The sequence below is a fragment of the Bubalus kerabau genome, chromosome 17, assembly GCF_029407905.1.
Source record: "Bubalus kerabau isolate K-KA32 ecotype Philippines breed swamp buffalo chromosome 17, PCC_UOA_SB_1v2, whole genome shotgun sequence".
In the NCBI taxonomy this organism is placed as follows: domain Eukaryota; kingdom Metazoa; phylum Chordata; class Mammalia; order Artiodactyla; family Bovidae; genus Bubalus; species Bubalus kerabau.
In genome coordinates this window covers 49,251,794-49,272,636 of record NC_073640.1, presented here as the reverse complement: position 1 = coordinate 49,272,636, position 20,843 = coordinate 49,251,794, and the positions used below count along the sequence as shown (strand labels likewise).

Sequence of the window (20,843 nt, the reverse complement as noted above, 5' to 3'; positions counted from 1 at the left end):
CCATCATTCATCTTCCAAATTTTTCACCTTCCTAAACTGAAATTCTGTCCCGGTTAAACACTAACTCCTCCTCCCCTCTCCCCACCCCATCTCCATGCCACGGATCCTGGCATCTACCAATGCACTTTCTGACCCTATGAATTTGACTATTCCAGGTACCTCGTGTAAGTGGAATCAAACAGTATTTGTCTGTGCCTAATGAAAAAAGGAATACATTTTTAAGGTTAACAACATATGGCCTACAAACAGAATGTACCTTCTTTTTTCTCTCTTTCCTGCTGTGCAATACAGTAGGCCCTCACCAGCCATCTACATTTAACTGTGTTGTTGTTGCTGTTGTTCAGTCGTGTCCAACTCTTTGCAACCCCATCGACTGCAGCACTCCAGGTTTCCCTGTCCTTCACCATCTCCTGGAGCTTGCTCAAACTCATGCCCATTGAGTCAGTAATGTCATCCAACTATCTCATCCTCTGTTGTCCCCTTCTCCTCCTGCCCTCAATCTTTCCCAGCATCAGGGTCTTTTCAAATGAATCGGCTCCTCGCATCAGGTGGCCAAAGTATTGGAGCTTCAGCTTCAGCATCAGTCTTTCCAATGAATATTCAGGACTGGTTTCCTTTAGGATGGACTGGTTGGATCTCCTTGCAGTCTATGGGACTCTCGAGAGTCTTCTCCAACACCACAGTTCAAAAGCATAAATTCTTCAGTGTTCAGCTTTCTTTATGGTCCAACTCTCACATCCATACATGACTACTGGAAAAACCATAGCTTTGACTAGACAGATCTTTGTTGGCAAAGTAATGTCTCTGCTTTTTAATATGCTGTCAATGTTAGCCACAGCTTTTCTTCCAAGGAGCAAGCATCTTTTAATCTCACGGCTGCACTCACCATCTGCAGTGATTTTGGAGCCCAGGAAAATAAAGCCTCTCATTGTTCCAACTGTTTCCCGGTCTATTTGCCATGAAGTGATGGTACCAGATGCCATGATCTTTGTTTTTTTGAATGTTGGGTTTTAAGCCAGCTTTTTCACTCTCCTCTTTCACTTTCATCAGAAGGATCTTTAATTCCTTTTCACTTTCTGCCACCAAGGGGGGGTCATCTGCATATTTGTGTTATTAACTGGGTTATTCTACCTTTTTTGTTTGTTTTTTATTGAAGGATAATTGCTTTACAGAATTTTGTTGTTTTCTGTTAAACCTCAGCATTAATCAGCCATAGGTATACATATATCCCCTCCTGTCACACGAGTGTATGTTCCTCGGTTCTTTGTCTCGTCACGACAAAGATTTGGAGCGATGGACATTAAAGCCCTTGGTGTGTCACAGCTCTCGGGTCTTGGACAAACCGCGTTATAGCTCTTAGACAAATCAGTGTTACAGCTCTGTTTTATTTAGAAGATAGCAGGAGAATCCATCCTCGAAGAGTGAAGGCATGCTAACCCAAAGACTCAAAGAGAAGAGAGTGCAGGAGTGCGGGGGATGGAGAGAGAGTGAGAGAGGGAGAGAGAGAGAGAAAGAGTGCATGCACGCTGGAGAGAAAGTCAGTGAGAAAGCACTTTGGCTCCTCCTTTTATATGTTTTTCCTCCACCTGGGCCTGCCCTATGCAAATTGGGCTTAGCCAGGAATGCTGTTTGTTCTGCCTGAAGTCTTCACTCTGGTCCTCGGACCTTCCTTTGCCCTTCCTTGTCTTTCAGCCACCGCCATTTTGGGCTCCTTTTCCCTATTTTATCTACCTAACACCTCCCTTTTGAAACTCCCTCCCATCTCCCTCCCCATCCCACCCCTCTAGGTTGATACAGAGCCTCTGTTTGAGTTTCCTGAGCCATACAGCAAATTCCTGTTGGCTATCTATTTTACATATGGTGATGTAAATTTCCATGTTAGTCCTTCCATACGTCTCACCCTCTCCTCCCCTCTCCCCATGTCCATATATCTATTCTCTATGTCTGTTTCTCCATTGCTGCCCTGTAAATAAATTCTTCAGTACCATTTTTCTAGATTCTATATATGCTCTCCTTTAATGTTCCTGACAGTCTGGATTTGGTTAAGAAAGATGAGGCTTGGGGGGAGAGACCACTCCTTTACCCTAAGGGCCTGAAGAAGTTCTCTGCCCCACCTTGCCCATGCTGTTGCTGTTTAGTCGTTATGTCCAATTCTTTTGCAAATGCATGGACTGTAGCCCTCCAGCCTCCTCTGTCCATGGGATTTCTTAGGCAAAAATACTGGAGTGGGTTACCATTTCCTTCTCCAAGGGATCTTCTTGACCCAGGGATTGAACCCGAGTCTCCTGCTTAGCTGGAGGATTTTTTTTTTTTTAAACCACTGAGCCACCTGGGAAGTCCTGCCCTTGTGTATAGCTATACAATATATGGACATACCCACATAGTCCATTTACATGTACCTGCCATGTGTATATCTGGAGCATATGCCAATCCACTGGGTCACTTTGAGGGTCTCAGGCCTCATTTGAGCTCATTTTCCTGTTGGCAAGTAGCACATACCTGGTCTGTTCCCTCCGACTCCCGACTGTGTGTTGACTACAGGGCCAGTGTTGGAAGAAGAGCTGGTGGGAAGGTGGTCGTGGTAGCAGGGGCTTCTGCCAGCCTTTTCTTTGAAAGAGCTGGATTTACGCTATCACTTTGGAGAGAGTTTGGCAGTTTCTGCTGAAGCTGAAAATGCAGATGCCCATGCTCGCAGTATTTCCCTCCCTGGAGGAACGTTCCCACAAGTGCACAAAAAGACATGCACAGGGATGTTCAAAGTAGCATTGCTATGCTGGTGGAAAATCTTCAAGTCCACAAATCATTTTGCTCTTCCCTGCCTCCCTCTTATCACTCTGCGCCCTGCCCCTGTAGTGGAGTTTCCTCCTGGGAGTGATGTTGTAAATACTAGACCTGGGCTCTTCGGTGGACTTTCGTAATCCAGCAGGTCTCCACCCCAGTGGGGGTGGGAACAGAGCCTCTGCCAGGTGAGGTGAGAATCACAGGATAGTATGAAAGTAGGATGGCGTGGATGGCTTGAAAATACATGTTTAATATAATTTTATCTTTGCAAAACAGTATTTGTTTAATGTGACACAAATGACAGTAGTTAGCAACGTATCATCGTCAAACCGGCATGTGTTTCAAGGTTGTGGAGTGCTAATTGTGGGCGTGGTATCTTGAGCCCAGTTCAGAGACAGAGCTCTCACAGGAATTTACATAAACCAAGTGACTGATTTCCTTTCCCGTGGAAGCGCACCTTCCCCACCACTAACCTGAAAACTGGAAAGGCTGAGATATAGTATTGTTGCAGGAAAGCGGACCCGTTCCAGGGTCCGAAACTGGGCTCTTGTCTAACACTCGGAAATGAATTGTCTGAGGACACCCATGTGCTGACAAAGCGAGAGATTTTACTGGGAAAGGGCACCCGGGTGGAGAGCAGTAGGGTAAGGGAACCCAGGAGAATTGCCCTGCCACGTGGCTCGCAGTCTCAGGTTTTATGGTGATGGGATTAGTTTCCGGGTGGTCTTTGGCCAATCATTCTAATTCAGAGTCTTTCCTGGTGGCGCACGCATCACTCAGCCAAGATGGATGCTAGTGAGAGGGATTCTGGGAAGTGGACCGACACATGGTGTCTCCTTTGGACCTTTCCCGAACTCTTCTGGTTGATGGTGGCTTATTAGTTCCGTATTCCTTATCAGGATCTCCTGCCATAAAACAACTCATGCAAATGGTTACTATGGTGCCTGGCCAGGGTGGGCGGTTTCAATCAGTGTGCTTCTCCTAACAGTATTGCTAATGGTATCTTCAAACCTTCCTCTCCCCCCTCCCCCTTAACACAATGCTCCAGGAATTATGTATCAGCAGGTGCAACAGTTGTTGCATTGAATTAGATTATATGAACTAGATGTTGTTGAGTACTCTAACTGCAAAACTGGGGCTCTAACTGGGGCTCTGTGAAACCCACCCAAATAAAGGACACTAAGTGTGTTCATGACTTTTACCCTGATGAGCTTTCTTTAATCTTTGCTGACAAAAAAAAAAAAATCAAATGTACAGTTTTTTTTTCAGGATGACACTGGCAAATAGAATTAGTATTGAACCTTCCTTTCCTCCAGTTAATACAACTTCTCAAATCAGAAATCCTGTCTATAGTTTAGATCAACATAGTGAAAGTGTTACTCACTCAGTTGTGTCTGCCTCTTTGTGACCCCATGGACTCTAGCCTGCCACGCTCCTCTGTGGAATTCTCCAGGCAAGAATACTAGAGGGGTTAGTCTCTCCTTACCCTAAGGCACTCCTAACATATTAAAATATCTGAAATAATCAGTACAATAAAAAAGACAGAGCATATAATTTCAAATCAGTATTGTGAGAAATCAATATGAGAATGATATGAGAAATGAAGGGAAATAAAACAAAAGGAAAAAAACCAACTTAATCCTGGAGGAAGGCAAGGGAAGATAAAAAGAAATATTAAAATATGAGGAAACCAGAAAGCACAAAATAAGATGGTAGGTGTTTTTTTTGTTTGAATATGTTCATGGTGACAATTCATCTGACCAGTACACTTATTATCAGGCCATGTATGATATGCATGTATGTTTCAGTATGTATGTATACTTCAATGAAAGTGTTTAAAAATAAGACAGCAGAAGTAAATCCAAATATGTTGGAAATTAATTATGACACAAATATAAATGAATGAAAGGGTATAGTTAAAAGACAAATACTTTTGAATCATAGGACTGGATTACAGAATATCCAACTACTGTATGTGTTGCTTATAAAAGACACATTTAAAACATCAGGATATTGAGAGTTTGAAAAGAAAAGGATGGGTAAAAATGTACTAGGCAAATACTACTAAGAAAAAGTAGTACTACACCACGCATATTGGTGTGGCTGTATTCATATCAGACAACATAGATTTTAAGGCAAATTAATGTTGAAAGACATTCAACATTCTCAGAAGACTGAACTACAGGGAGAAATAGACAAATTCACTGTCATAGAAGGAGCCTGTAACCCACCTTTCCATACAACTGATAGATCAGACAAAAGTAAATAAAGGTTATAAAGATTTGAATATTCCAAATTAACAAGTTTGATCTAAAGTGTATATCAAGAACTCATCAACAATTTCAGAACCTATATTCTTTTCACAAATGGAACATGAGATAGACTATATTCTAGACCAAAAAACAATTTTCAACAAATTTCAAGGAACTGGTACTATTAAAATAGTATTCTCTGATGGCAGTGTGATTTACTTAGCAATGAATAACAATAATAATAATAGGGTCAATTAAAATTTATATGCTTAAAAATTAAGAATCATTTCTAAACCCAGGAGTCAAAGAAAAGAAAATTAGGTGGAAATTAGAGCCTATTTAGAACTCAAAATAATGAAAATTCTGCAAATCAAAATTGTGGCATCTCCCTAAAAGTGCTCTTATGTGCATGCTAAGTTGCTTCATTCGTGTCCGACTCTTTGTGACCCCATGGACTGTAGCCAACCAGGCTCCTCTGTCCATGGGATTCTCCAGGCAAGAATACTGGAGTGGGTTGCCATTCCCCTCTCCAGGGAATCTTTCTGACTCAGGGATTGAACCCGCATCTCCTGAGGCTCCTTCATTGAGGGAAATTAATAACCTTATATGGGGCTTCTCAGGTGGCACTAGTGGTAAAGAACCTGCCTGCCAAAGCAGGAGACATGAGAGACATGGGTTTGATCACTGGGTCGGGAAGATCCCCTGGAGGAGGGCATGGCAATCCACTCCAGTATTCTTGGCAGGCTACAGTCCAAGTCTACAGGGTCACAAAGAGTCAGACACAACTGAAGCGATTTACCACACATGCAAGCAATAGCCTTATATACTTACATTAGTGAAGGACAAAGGCTGAAATAAATGAGTATCCAACCTTAAAAAGTAAGAAAAGGAACAACTGAAAAGACTCAATAAAGTAGAAGGAAGGAAACAGTAAAGATAAAATTAAGACATTAATGAAATAGAATACAGAGATAAATGCCAGAGAAAAGCTGGGTTTTTGGAAAAGACAAATTAACAGACATCTAGCAAGATTGATCAAGGAAAAAAAGCATATAAATACACAGTATTGGGGATTGAAAATAAGACATAACTACTAAGAAGTATCCTGACCCAAGTTTCTTCACACCACTACTAACTTTTCTCTCAAGGACTTTTTTTCTTGCCCATTATAGACCTGAGCCCTCAACTGCTTTAGTCAGGGCTCACAGGCAGCATCTTATCTTGCTCTGTAGACCTCTGCCTGTGCTGGATGTTCAGACCCAACATGTGGAAATCACCCACTTCTGATTCAGGGCAAAACGTAGGGCTAAAGAATTCTGTAGTAGATACAGCATACCTTGGCAATAAGGAGGTTTTGTTTCTAGACCACTGCAATAAAGCGAATGTTGCAATCAAGTGAGTCATGAATATTTTGGTTTCCAGTGCTATGGGGTCACACAGAGTTGGACGCGACTGAAGCGACTTAGCAGCAGCAGCAGCAGCATGGTGGCTCGGTGGTAAAGAATCCATCTGCCAATGCAGGAGACGCAAGAGATGTGGGCTCAATTCCTAGGTCTGGAAGATCTCCTGGAGTAGGAAAACGGCAACCCACTCCAGTATTTCTTGCCTGAAAAATTCCAAGGACAGAGGAGCCTGGCAGACTACAGTTCACAGGGTCACAAGGAGTTGGACACAACTGAGCATACACACACATGCACACAAAAGCTTATACCGTACTTTAGACTGTAAACTGTACAATAACATTACATCCAAAAAAACCCAACAACCCAGTTTTTAAATTTAGAAATACTTTGTTGCTTTTTGCAAAGTATTGCTCTCAGAAATACTTTATTGGCCATATACGGTTGCCACAAACCTTCAAATGGTGGAAACCACAGTATTTTGGAAGTATAATGTAAGGAGGTATGCCTATTACTGAACTCTGCCATCTTACAGACACTGGGTAGGGAAGGCAAGGAATTTCACGGCTCTGATATCCCAGGATAAAAGGGCTTATAGTTTACCACAAGCAGTACTAGCCACGAATGAGGAAATGTCATAAACCACAGGGAACAAAATGAAAACCCTCACCCAGTGGATGAGATGGATTTAAGAGACCCACTGCTCTTCTTTGCCCCTTAAGCTCGGCACTGGAGAACTTGCCCTGGTTCTGTTTCATTGTTCCCCTTTTTGAGCCCCCTACTCCCCAAAACACAGTAACCCAGGCTGGCAAATCCAGTCTCATATGGCCGCACCTAAGCTCCCATTTCCTCTCTCTGCAGTTGGCTGTCCGGCTTGCCTCCTCCAGTACCCTGCCAGGGAGGCGCCCCCGCTCTGCAGCCTTTTATCAAAGGCTCTGTGCACAGCTGAGGAGGAGAAATACAAAATCAAAGGGTCGATGCAGGCATTGAGAGCTGTGAGCATCACGGCGCAGACCCGCCACCTTTCGCTGGTCTTATGGAAGAACACCACCACGTGAGATACATTGTAGGGCCGGAAACAGACCAGGAAATTGAACAGCGTCGCAACAACCAGCGCCACAGTTCTCCAGTGCTTCCGGGTCACCACTTGCGACTGGGAGAGAAGGATTCGCACCAAACGCCAGTAACAGAAGATGGTGACCCCCATGGGGATGAAAAAGAAGGGGAGGCAGAGTTCCAGCCGCACCAGAAGCACCACGCGCAGCTGCTCTTGGGTGAAGTTGTCATAGCAGACAGGGCGGCTGTTGGCCTCCCGCGACGAGTTGGTTGGTAAGTACTGGACAATGATCACAACTCTACAGTGTCCGAAGGACAAGATCCAGATGGCCACGGCAGCGATCACTCCGTACACGGGCCGGCGGTTCAGCTTGTACGGCACGGGGAAAGCCACGCTGCAGTAGCGCTCCACGCTGATGCCCACCAGCAGCCACGTGCTGCAGTAGATGCCACAGTAGAAGCCGAAACCTGTGAGGGCACAGAGCGTGTTCTCCAGGGGCCAGGCGAAATTATGCACAGCCTCAACCATCTTGAAGAGCAGCAGCAGCAGCAGCAGCAGGAGGAGGTCGGCCAGCGTCAGGCTGAGCAGGAGGATGTGGATGGGTGTGGGGTGGGGCTGGCACACGCACCCCACGAAGGCCCACAGCGCCAGGAGGTTGGCAGGGAGGCCGAAGAGGAAAGATAGAAAGTAGACAAGGAGAAGTCCCAGGTTTTGGGGACTTGGGGCCATCCTTCCTGAAGAGACAAAAGATGCTGTCTGAATTCTCTCTGACTGAGTTTCCTAGCCCCAAACCAAGGTGAATCAGACTCTGTGTCTCCCCTCTGTGTTTCACTAAGGAATTATTGCCTACCCTGCAGACCGAGCACTATTCTTCTTCCTGTGTGTTAGGGAGAAAGAACTTGTCCTTCTTCACAACAAAATTGTGCTTTTTTGCTTCACAACAAAATTACTTCTTTAGAATCTACACAACAGAATTACCCAAGAAAATTACTTCTTTAGAATCTTCCTCTTCTCCATTTCTGCCCTGCAAATTGAGAGAGAGAGAAAGAGTCTTAAGAATTTTGATGTCTCAGAAGCTCCCACAGGAAAAGTTCTGAGGTCTCCAAGTCCCCAGTAGAAAGGGGGACTTCCCTGGTGGTCCATTGGTTAAGAATCTGCCTGCCAATGCAAGGGACACGAGTTCGATCCCTGGTCTGGGAAGATTCACCTGCCTCTGGATAATTAAGCCCATGTGCCCCAACTACTGAGCCTGCACACTCTAGAGCCTGTGCTCCACAACAAGAGAAATCACCACAGTGAAGAGTCGGTCGCCCCCACTCGTTGCAACTAGAGAAAGCCCCCGCACAGTGACAAAAACCCAGAGCAGCCAAAAACAAATAAATTTTTTTTTTTTAAAGAAAGGATACATGTGAGGGCTGTGTGGTCCTCTGTCTTAAGTACCTAGAACTGTGCCCGACACATAGCAGGTACTGAATCAACTTCTGTCCGTCAATGAAGGGCTGTGTGAACTGTAGTTCCTCACGAAGACTGGGTAACCCCAAGACTATCTCTGAACATTTCCAAATTCTACTTGACCTGCCTGTGGCTTTTTCCTCTCCTAATCTTTGACCTGTTTTCTTTTTCTTTTCTCTCCCCAAGTCGCAGGGCTTGAACACAAAATTCTCAGCTTCAGCTCTGAAAATGGGACTTTGGTTGAGCTTGAGGGGAAAACACCTCAAGCCCAAGGTGAGCCTCAGATGCCCCGCTTCTCAGTTCTATGCGGAGCCATTCAAAGACAACCTGTAGGTTCCGGGTAGGGTAACAGAGGGGCCTGACTGGGACCAGGATTCCAGTCCAGGCCATGCCGTGGATCAGTCATGTGACTCTGGGAATCATTCTAAGTCCTCCCAGCATCGGCTTGTTTCCTTCTGCTTCACATATAACCAGTGATTTCACCAGAACCACCACAGTTCCCATGCCAGCCAGTTCACCCTTTCTCCCCCTTGAAGAAAGCATGTACGTGAGATGTATGTCAATCAAGAATAACCTTTAAACTCCTTGTACACACTATTATGTGCTTCATAGGTGGCTCAGTGGTAAAGAATCTGCCTGCCAATGCAGGTTGGATCTCTGAGCCTGGAAGATGCCCTGGAGAAGGAAATGGCAACCCACTCCAGTATTCTTGCCTGGAGAATTCCATGGACAAAGGAGCCTGGTGGGCTACAGTCCCATGGGGTAGGAAAAGAGTCAGACATGACTTAGCAACTAAACGACAACAACAACACACTGCTGTATCTGAGACGGATAGCCAACGAAGTCCTACTGCATAGCACAGGGAACTCTGCTCAATGTTAGGCAGAAACCTGGATTGGAGGGGAGTTTAGGGGAGAATGGATACACGTATATGTATGGCTGAGTCCCTTTGCCGTTCACCTGAAACTATCACAACATTGTTAATTGGCTATACTCCAATATAAAATAAAAAGTTAAAAAAAGAGTAACATTTAATCTCCTTTCATTCATCATTTACAAGTGTATGTTTAAAATTAAACTTGAGTCCCTAACCTGTTACTGGTAACATATTACTGGTGGCCCACCCGTGTATCTCACTTCTAAATTGGAAAAATCTCAGAAGTAGAGGGCCCTGTGAAAAGGGAGATGACCCAACTCATTGAGCTCACCTTTTCTATTCCTCCTCTGCTTACCTGTGCCCTGGCCCTCACCAGCACCCTCTCTCCCTAGACTTATCCTGGCCCCCTTTCATTTCCATGACCTTCTTCCCTCCCCTCCTTCTAGAGTAAACCCCATACTCTGCTCACTCTTCCTAAATTTATCTACCTAAATTCCTTCCATTCCCTTTCCACCTTTGTTTGTGCTCAGCTCTTCCCTGAGCACAAAGTCAGGAGCCTTGCCTTTTCCTGGAAGCTGATGGATGGCTTTGCAAATATGTCAGGTCTCAGAAGCAAGTGGAACGTTGTCTAACTGGGCCACCTTTCCACCTCCCCCAAAAAACAACAGTTTTTTTATACCTAGAGGAGTCACGTGGTCAAAAAGAGGAAAGTCAATAGTTGAGCTCTTGCCAAGGCAACTCGACCTGGATCCCCCACCAAATTCTGCCCCACCAAACATATTTCTTCCAGAATCCAGATCGTAATCGCTTTTTTTGAGCTTTCTCCTCCTGCATTCCAAGTAATCTCTTCTCTCTCCTTTCTGTGGGCCATTATTCCAAACAATTTTGCACATGCATCCACTTCCTGCTCCCTCTGCTCTTTCCTCACCTGTCTCCCCCCACCCCATCTTTTCTCTCAAGGCCCCTGACCTGATCAATTTCTTTCTAGGCAGCTCTGGCAGAATCTGGTTAGCATCTTGAGCATTGCCTGACTTCCTCTGGCCCATTAGGTCCCTTCTTAACAGATATTTTCTTCTTTGGACCCAGACTATTCATGTAATATGGATTCAGTCCATGTTGCTGCCAGGCAGCCTATTTCTGGCTCTTCTCCTCTCCCTTCTTCTCCCCTCCGGAGTCATTCCCCTCCTGCCATGATCTCTGCACTGCTTGACCACCCTTTCTTCTCATTGTTCTCTCATCAAACTGTGTAGGGCCCACATTGCTCCCTGCTAGCATCTCAAGGCAGACATACAAGATGCTTGTCTCTCCTCAGGAAACGTGCTTGTCTGTCCACTGGCTGCCCAACACTCCCAACAGAGGCTCTGGTTCTCTCCCCATGACCCAGGAAACATGACCCTCAGCCGTTTCTCCTCCAGAAAGGATCTCTTCTCACTTAGTGCATCACTCCCCACCTTGGTACCCACATGGTCTCTCTACATTTCTGCCATTTGTAACCCACATGGTGTGTATCCTAGAATGGGCACCTATAAAGTGCTTTTGATGCTTGATACACGGGAGACGAAGGCAAGATAATTATCTTTCATTCTCTACCAAGGTATTTTATGCTGTTTTACTGTCTGCATGTGATTGAGCAACAGAAACTTACTGGAAAGGTGAAGATTGCTGGATAAGGATAAGACTGCTTTCATTAGCTTAAAATGCTAAGAGAGGGACCCCTTTTCTCCATCCTCATCCCCCAGCCATCCAGACCTGCAGAACCCTCTCTTCTAGCAGGTGCCAGGACCCTGGGCCATTTCCGAAGCCTCAGGAATCTCTTAGGAAACCCCCCTTTTGCCTTGGAAAATGGCAGTATCTCCCGAAGTGAGTCTAGGTAAGGTTGGATCTTCTGGAAATGACTATTTTGAAGTCTGTCCTCAGGAAAAAAAAAAAAAAAAAAAAACTAGCACAGTCCCTTGATTATGATAATTGCTGTTGTTTAGTGGCTAAGTCATGTTCAAACATTTTGTGGCCCCATGGACTGTAGGCCCCCAGGCTCCTCTGTCCATGGGATTTCCCAGGCAGGGATACTGGAGTGGGTGGCCATTTCCCCCTCCACAGGATCTTCCTGACCCAGGGATTGAACCCGCATCTCCTGCATTGGCAGGCAGATTCTTTATCGCTGAGCCACCAGGGAAGCCCAGGCACTTGATTACTTGTGGCTGGGAGTAAAAGGATTGGAGCTGGATGTGCCTGTGAGAGCTTATTAGCTGATGATACTAGAGGAGTGAGTCAGAACTCGTGCTTTTTACCTTCTTTTTAAAGTCTCCATTCTGTTCTCCAAGTCACCAGTATTGGGAAATCCTTGGTGTCCCTAAGACCCCAGCCTTGTGGGCATTCAGACTAAGTTGTTAACTAAATCACAGAGCTTCAGTGACCCCACCCAGTGGCATCATGGGAGTGGGCAGTGCAGCATCTCCAGTCCAACTCAACTAAGTTTACCTGGGAGTGAGTCACACTGCTCCCCACCATGCCACACCTGTCACCCCGCTTCCCAGCCATCAAAGGCCCTGTGCAAGGTGTGGTTCTGGATGCTGGGGACACGAGTGAGCAAGACATAGGGTAAACAGGTAAACACACAAAGCAGGTGATTTCAAGTGAAGGAAGGAAGCAAATCTAAAGAGAGTCTGGCATAGGGCTTTCTTTAGGTGAGGCTGTCAGGACAGGCCTGCGCTGAAGAGGGGTATTTGAACTGCTGAGCCAGACACATGAAGGGCATTCCAGGTAGTTGTTCAGTCGCTCATTCAGTTGTATCTGACTCTGCGACCCCATGGACAGCACCATGCCAGGCTTCCCTGTTCTTCACTATCTCCCGGAGTTTGCTCAAACTCGTGACCATTGAGTCGATGATGCCATCCAGCCATCTCATCCTCTGTTGCCCCTCCTCCTCCTGCCTTCAATCTTTCCCAGCATGGTTTCAGGTAGAGCGGATGGCAAAATCCAAAGCTCTGCACCAGGAACAAGACTGCAGTATCAGGGGAATTGAAAGAAGGCCAGTGTGGGTGGGCCTGCAAGATATGCTGGGCTGCACAGCCTCTGGGCCCCACAAGAGCACACGGGGTGAGCCTGGGTGTGTTGGCTTATCTGGAGTTGTTTGACCTTGGATGACAGTGTCTCATTTGTTGATCTAATCTTCCTCTCTGAGGATTAGCTATGTCCCCGGTAAACCTCTGTGGCCAGTCAGAATCTGATAGCTTCCTTCTGGTTCAGAGTCTTCCTGACCTCTTGACAACACAGAGCCACCACTGTCCTCTTCAGCTTCCAGCGACAACAGGTGAGGTGATGAGCAGAGGTAGGGTTGCAAAAAAATGGAGTGACTCGGAAATGGATTTTTTTTTGATGATGCAATTCTTTTATTTTTTGTTTCAAATTAATTTTTATTGGAGTCTAGTTGCTTTACAATGTTGTGTTCATTTCTGCTGTACTTTTTATTTTAGTTTTTGGATCTAGTTCCCTGACTAGGGATCAGCTCGTGCCCCTTGCACTGGGAACGCAGAGCCTTAACCTCTGGCCTGCAAAGGAAGTCCCGTCTGCTGTGCTTTTTAAAATGATAGAGATGGAGGTGTGCAGCCCAGCACGTACCAACAATGGAAATAAACAGAAAGGAGGAATGTGGGCCTGACCCGGGAGCTGGGCTAGAGTTAGCCACTACCGTCATTCAAGCTGGGCCCCTGACAGATCCGTGAAACCCCTTTGAAACCACACAGTCTAAGATCAGGAAACCTTATCTGTTAGGAAGTTGAAGTTCACCAGATGCCTCCCCCACCCTCACGTCCAGCACCTCAGGAATGGACTCCAGGGACATGGACCTTGCCACCCCATCCTTCTGGTTGGACAGACCAAAATCCTGAGAGATCCCTTTGACTCTTTGAAAGTATCTCTCAGGATCTGACTACTCCATCAGCAAATCCTCTCCACTCTATCTTCAGAATATATCCCCAATCCAGTCCCTTCTCACCACATCTCCGGTGCCACCTGGTCAGGCTGGCATCGCCATCTCTCACCTATGTTCCTTTGTTTTCTCCTGTCTGGCCCCTTTGCATCTGCTGTCCCCTTCAGTCTGTCCTCCACACAACAGCCAGAATGATCATTTAAAACATGAGTAAGTCTGTCTCTCCTCTGCTCAAAATTCCATGATCTCCCTATCTTACTCATCAAAGCCCTAATCCTTACAATGGCCTCCAAGTTCAACTGTTTTGGCTTCCTGCCTGTCATACTCTGACCTCATCTGCTATGCCTCCCTCTCCGCTTGTTACTTGGGACACATCTCCACGGGTGCAACTGGATGACATCTCTCAAACTTAAAAACTTGATATCATCTAACCCAGCAAGTTGATATTCATGAGTTTATTGTGTGGATATACTTTCTCATGTGCACAAAGAAGTATATTCATCACAGTGTTTTTTGTTTATTGGTTCTCTGATAATAAAAGACTAGGGACAACCTCTGTCCATCAACAAAGGGTCTGGTTAAATAAAAACCATGGGCATCCAATCAGTTGAAATACTGAGCATCTGTTACAAATAATGAGGCAGGTCTACATACGCCATGGTAGACCAGACTTTGAGGCTTATTGTTAGATGAGAAAAAGCAAGTTGTGAGACTAGTGAGTTGTAAGAGAGAACAGACCTACACCCACATATTCACCCAATGAGTTCTTTCTGAGAGCCCTTAGGTAACAGCACTAGCTGTTGCTGGGGAATCAGCGGTAAACCGACCTTACCTCCCGGAGCAGATGTTCCATTGTGATAAGACAAGAAATAGATTGATAAACAGATACATAACCTCAAGTTGGGGGCCAGGCTGGTGCTAAGAAGGAAGATGGAGGTTGGAAAAACAGAGTAAAGGGGCAGAGAGCTAGGGCAGTCCAAAAAGGGCTCTCAGAGGATGTGATATTTGAGCAGAGCCCTGCAAGAAAAAAGGGCTTCCCTGGTGGCTTAGATGGTAAAGACTCTGCCTGCAATGCAGCAGACCTAGGTTCAATCCCTGGGTCGAGAAGATTCCCTGGAGAAGGGCATGGCAATCCACTCCAGTATTCTTGCCTGGGAAATTCCATGTACAGAGGAGCCTGGCGGGCTACTAGTCCACAGGGTTGCAAAGAGTCGGACACGACTGAGCGACTAACACCATACACTGCAAGAAAGAAGAGCATGAGGGTGAGACTGTCGGGGGTTGGTCCAGGCAGAGCATGGCCAGCCCTGAGATGAGCCACAGCGTGTCAGAGGAGGTCAGGGAGGCCAGAGCTGCTGCAAGAGGGCTGAGGGAGAGTTGTGGGAATAAGGTCAGGGCAGTAGGCAGGGCCCAGAGTGTGTGGGGCCCTGTGTCTGAGGTCTGATGGGCAGAGGTGTGAGGTAACTTGGTCCACATTTCCAAAGGATCCCTCTGGAAGCTGCTGGGTGAGGGGTAGATTGCAGGAAGGGATGCCCATGGAACTGTTCACAGTGGTGTGTCTCTGGGAAGGAGAACTGGGTATTGGAGGGGTATTGGGGTAGAAGGGAAAGTTACCAATCTCCATGTATCTTTTGTACTGTTAAAAAAAAATTTCTTTTTTCTGAGTGTGTGTGTGTAAGTTTACTCAAAAAATAAAAGCAAAAGAAAACATTCATAGCTAACATTTGTTGGGCATGTATTATGAGCTATACTGCTTGTCACAGTGAACCCTTAGGCTTAATGGAGCTGAGACAGTCCATGTAAGTGGTCCTTTGTGTGGTCCACACCACCCAGCCACAGCCTTTTCTTCAGTTGTGCTGTTTCAGGTCAGAGAGGGGATAAACCCAAAGTAGACATAAAAAACAAAAAGGGCAGAGTAACAGCCTCGCCAACATTGGATCTCTGAACCACATCCCCAGCCAGACTCAGCTTTATCCAGTTTCTGTGTTGCTTTTTTTTTTTTTTTTTTTTTTTTTGCCGGTTGAATGGATTTCCAGCAGTGTCTCCTTGCTGTTTTAATGCAACTCCATTTTTCTGATTAAGAATAAGTTGAGCACCTCTCAAGAGAACACAGGCTTTTTCAGCCCATAATCATTGTGCCACTCAGTGTCTAAGTGATGGCTCTTAATTGAAGCAACAGAGGTCAACTCTGGCTAATTTAGGGATTATCTGATAAGATGTTGGATAGCTTAGAGACTTGGCAGCAAGGCTGGAGAACCAGGCTTACAGAATAAAGGAAGCTATGTAGCCAGGACCACTGTAAAATCATGCCTCAGATCCAACCCAGTGAGGATTCAGTAGCCTTTCCCTCAACACACACACACACACACACACACACACGCACGCACACACACACACACACACACACTACATTGAACCTTGGGCCCCAGAGCCACATTCCTTCTCACCATGACTTCCCTCCTCTGTACCACACTGCAACCTCACATTCAGAATTGGGGCAGGTGCACTTGAGGGGCCAAACCTAATAGGGCTGCTCAGAAAATAGGCTGATGTAGGCCCTGATGTAGGCTCACACCAGGACCTACAGCTATCAGCTTCTCCAGTGGGAGCAGGGCTCTGCTTCTCACCAAAATTCAAAGTTCACATGTGGGCAGTTTCTTCAACACAGAAAGGATTTCAAATGCTAGGCAACCAAAGGGTGACCAGAGGCCCACAGTGGGGCCTCTCAAAGGTCAGGACAGTCCAGATCATTTCCATATTTTGAGGTTCCCAGTATATGAAAAAACAAGTGATGAAATGCCCAAATGACATTTAATAGTGGGATGGCATTCCTAACAAGAAAGAAATAGAACCAGACCATAAAGAACGTTGAGTGCCGAAGAATTGATGCTTTCAAACTGTGGTGTTGGAGAAGACTCTTGGGAGTCCCTTGGACAGCAAGATCAAACCAGTCAATCCTAAAGGAAATCAACCCTGAATATTCATTGGAAGGACTGAAGCTGAAGCTCCAGTACTTTGGCCACCTGCTGCAAAGAACCAACTCATTGGAAAAGACCTGATGCTGGGAAAGATGGAGGGCAGGAGAAGGGGACGACAGAGGACGAGATGGTTGGATGGCATCCCCAACTCAATGGACATGAGTTTGAGCAAACCCAGGAGATAGTGAAGGACAGGGAAGGCTGGTATACTGCAGTCCATGGGGTCAAAAATAGTCAGACATAACTGAGTGACTGAATAGCAACAATGACTCATAAAATAGTTTTAGAATTTGTTTTTTTTGATGGACTTCTTTACAGATATAGAGCTGGAAATGGGCCACAGTTTCAAAGTCAAGTCGTGTCAAGATAGTCCTGCAACTTTACATTTATCTTTATTAAGTGTTCACATCAGAAGAGTGATGCTGAGCCCTGGGCCAGATGCCTTCCAGGCTGGTGCTTCCACGGGCCCTGGTGTGGGTAGATGGTCCAGGGTCTGCTCCCGGGCAGCAGCCCCTCCCTGCACATGCAGTCTGGTCCAGCTGGCCTCAGCCAAGAGCTGCCCTGGATGTGTAGATGCCGCATACCACAGAGGATATTACTGCACCCCGAGGCCATCTGAAATGAACGCACACGTGCTCAGTTGCTTCAGTTGTGTCCAACTCTTTGCAATCCCATGGACTGTAGTTCGCCAGGCTCCTCTGTCCATGGGATTCTCCAGGTAAGAATACTTGAGGGGTCACCATTCCTTTCTCCAGGGGATCTTCCCCACCCAGGAATTGAACTCGTGTCTCCCGGGACTCCTGCATTGCAAGCTGATTCTTTACCACCAAGCCACCTGGGAAGCCCCTAAAACAAATATAACCATGTTATTCAGTGGACTGGACTGGGCAGGTTCAAGTAAACCTTAACTTTATTTTCCCCTATATCTCTTCTTCCTACAGCTTGCATGGCTCCTTGGGTGCCAGGGCTTCTTCAGACACTCAAACAATAAAAAGTCCAGTCCAGTTAAATAATCACATAGCTCCAGGCCAGTATAACATCAAAATTCTTAATTCTATTCTAAATAGAGCTTCTCCCTGAAGCTCTGCAGTGCCTCTGGCTTACAGCCTGGAGAAGAGGGTGGGACACTGTCCGGTTTCTCTTTCTTTGCTCCATTTTGTCTCCTCTCTTCTCCTGCATGTTAATTTCATTTTGGATCCATTGAGGGTCCCACCCTGTGGACAGAGAGGAGGTGGAATGGGCAGTGGATGTCAGGCTGGCCTGGTGCATTTATGGCCTGGAACCAGTGCCCTCTGAATGGGACAGACATCTAGTGCCAACTCATTCTCCAATGGGGACCTTTCGCTGATCCTTGGACCTCCCTGGTCGGCACCTTTCCCTTGCATGTGGAATACCTCCTCCCCTTGGCATCCCCTCTGTAGGTCTGCATGGCTCCTCTAGGCTGCCCCATTGGATGGCATCATTTATAAAATGCCTTTAGGCTGGCTTCTCAGCAAAGTGCCCTTTTTTGGTCCAAGGGAGCCTCATACCTTTGTCCCATTGTTGGTGGAACAGCAGCTCAATCCAGTGTAGCTTCTCTCCCATTTTTGCCTCCCAGTCCCAGCAAGCTCTTCAGTTTTTATTTCTCCCAGCCAGCATCTGGCACCAGCCCTTGCTTCCCTAAACTTCAGGGGTAGGTTCGGTTCTGCCAGCAGCTGTCTTGACATCCCTCTAGTGTTATCTCATCAGTGAGCAGGAAGCTCCCCTGCTTCTTCCCACTGGGATCAGAACACAGAACACTCACAGCTCCTCCCTGCCTGCCTCTTCCACTTGCCAACTTCTTGTATTTGGCCAGAGTTGAGCTTATGTTCACAAAACCAGTTTCCAGAGTCTGCAGAGTCTGCATCGAAGATCTAACACCATCACGTTGCGGTTGTACTTCATATCTGTTGATTGATTTTGACTGAAACTGAAACAGCAGAGGTCCTCCTTTTTAATGCCCTGTGTCCATTCCACAGACCTGATCCTCTGTGCTGTCGTCTGTCAAGAAAGTGGAATGATGCCAACCCCTCAGAATTATTTTACAAGTTAGATCATCCCTGAGGAAAAGCTTTACCAAACTGTCAAGCCCTCCACCAGCTCTGCTGCTGTGCTTCTTTGGCAGACAACCTCATAGGTTAAGGCAATGGTCTCCATCCTTTTTGGCCACACTATGCAGGAGGAATGACATCCCCCCCCCCCTTCCCCGCCCCACCGCATGTGTATGTAACACCTGCCTTCAGGGAGTACAGTTTTGAGCAATCTCAAGTGCCTCAGTTATACCTTCACCTCTTCCCCCTCACTGAAAAATGTTTGTGAACCAGAGTCTTGCCACCAAAGTCCAGCTTTGGCTCTGCATTTTTTTTCCCCCTAAGTAACTTTTTTAAAATTCCACTTTCTAGCTGTTGTGATAGGACCCTCCTCCCCACAAAGTATGACACTGTACCTCACAGACTGTTGCCATGCATCTCAAGTCATTTCAGTTCAGTTCAGTCATTCAGTAGTGTCTGACTCTTTGCGACCCCATGAATTGCAGCACACCAGGCCTCCCTGTCCATCACCATCTCCCGGAGTTCACTCAAACTCACATCCATTGAGTTGGTGATGCCATCCAGCCATCTCATCCTCTGTCGTCCCCTCTTCCTCCTGCCCCCAATCCCTCCCAGCATCAGAGTCTTTTCCAATGAGCCAACTCTTCGCATGAGGTGGCCAGAGTACTGGAGTTTCAGCTTTAGCATCATTCCTTCCAAAGAAATCCCAGGGCTGATCTCCTTGAGAATGGACTGGTTGGATCTCCTTGCAGTCCAAGGGACTGACTCTCAAGAGTCTTCTCCAACACCACAGTTCAAAAGCATCAATTCTTTGGCACTCAGCTTTCTTCACAGTCCAACTCTCACATCCATACATGACCACTGGAAAAACCATAGCCTTGACTAGACGGACCTTTGTTGGCAAAGTAATGTCTCTGCTTTTCAATATGCTATCATCTAGGTTGGTCATAACTTTTCTTCCAAGGAGTAAGCATCTTTTAATTTCATGGCTGCAGTCACCATCTGCAGTGATTTTGGAACCCAGAAAAATAAAGTCTGACACTGTTTCCACTGTTTCCCCATCTATTTCCCATGAAGTGGTGGGACCAGATGCCATGATCTTTGTTTTCTGAATGTTGAGCTCTAAGCCAACTTTTTCACTCTCTTCTTTCACTTTCATCAAGAAGCTTTTGAGTTCCTCTTCACTTTCTGCCCTAAGGGTGGTGACATCTGCATATCTGAGGTTATTGATGGGAGCCCTTTAATTTGGGGGAAATCTCATGCCTGCTCTTTGAGGGCACCTGGAGACCAGTCTGGGAAGAGATCAGGAGCACATGCCAGAAATCTGACTGCCTTTTGAACTCATTTCTGATGATTTCCTGTGACTGGTTCCCTGGAGACAAGCAGACAGGGTTCTGTCTGGGTGTGATTCTCCTGATACCCTGTGGATGCATTTTTTTTTTTTTTTCTTTTAAAGTCGGTTTTATTGAGTTGTATTTTTCCTAGAACTTTGCCCTTGTAATCTTAAAAAAAAATTTTTTTTATTGGAGTGTAGTTGTTTTACAATGTTGTGTTACTTTCTACTGTACAGCAGAGTGAATCAGCTATACATATCCGTATATTCCTTCTGTTTTGGATTTTCCTTCCCATGTAGGTTGCATTTTCTGTATCACTGGGAGAAATGGCGGTGTCCAAGGGCATTCGTGGGCTGGCGCTCCGCATGAGAGGTAATGATGTTCCCAACACACATTTCCTGTGCATTCACCCTGGTGGTCATTATTTGATGACCCTCCCTGCTTGCCACTCCCATTTTCCTTAAAGAAGCTCCTGCCTTCCCTGTTTTAGGTTTGATGGCAGTGTAGCCACCTCACCCTTCCCCAGCGCTAGGGGTGGACCCTTGGAGTCCTGAGTGGGTGGCGTGATTCATCTTCAGTCCCAGCTGACCTCACAGTGGCCCGTGCGAGTGTTCAGACAGCTTGAATCTTTGTGCCCTGTTCTCTGATCTAGCTTGATCAGATCAAAGTGATGAGTGTTCTTCCATTATTATTTCTGTATTTTTAAAAAATTGCA

General features: G+C 46.1%; 1 protein-coding gene and 1 long non-coding RNA gene across 2 annotated transcripts; one reads left to right on the top strand and one right to left on the bottom strand.

Annotated features, from left to right (window-relative positions):
- Positions 1 to 7,253: 7,253 nt before the first annotated feature.
- On the bottom strand, positions 7,254 to 8,848 carry LOC129630633 (free fatty acid receptor 2-like). The gene has a single exon (XM_055551140.1). It carries the CDS (start codon positions 8,217 to 8,219, stop codon positions 7,254 to 7,256), a length of 966 nt encoding a protein of 321 aa, XP_055407115.1. The 5' UTR covers positions 8,220 to 8,848.
- A 4,181-nt stretch (positions 8,849 to 13,029) lies between these two features.
- LOC129631221 (uncharacterized) lies at positions 13,030 to 20,817 on the top strand. The gene is made up of 3 exons (XR_008703937.1): positions 13,030 to 13,129; positions 20,428 to 20,500; positions 20,619 to 20,817. It is a non-coding gene; the product is annotated as an uncharacterized LOC129631221 (long non-coding RNA).
- Positions 20,818 to 20,843: the final 26 nt, after the last annotated feature.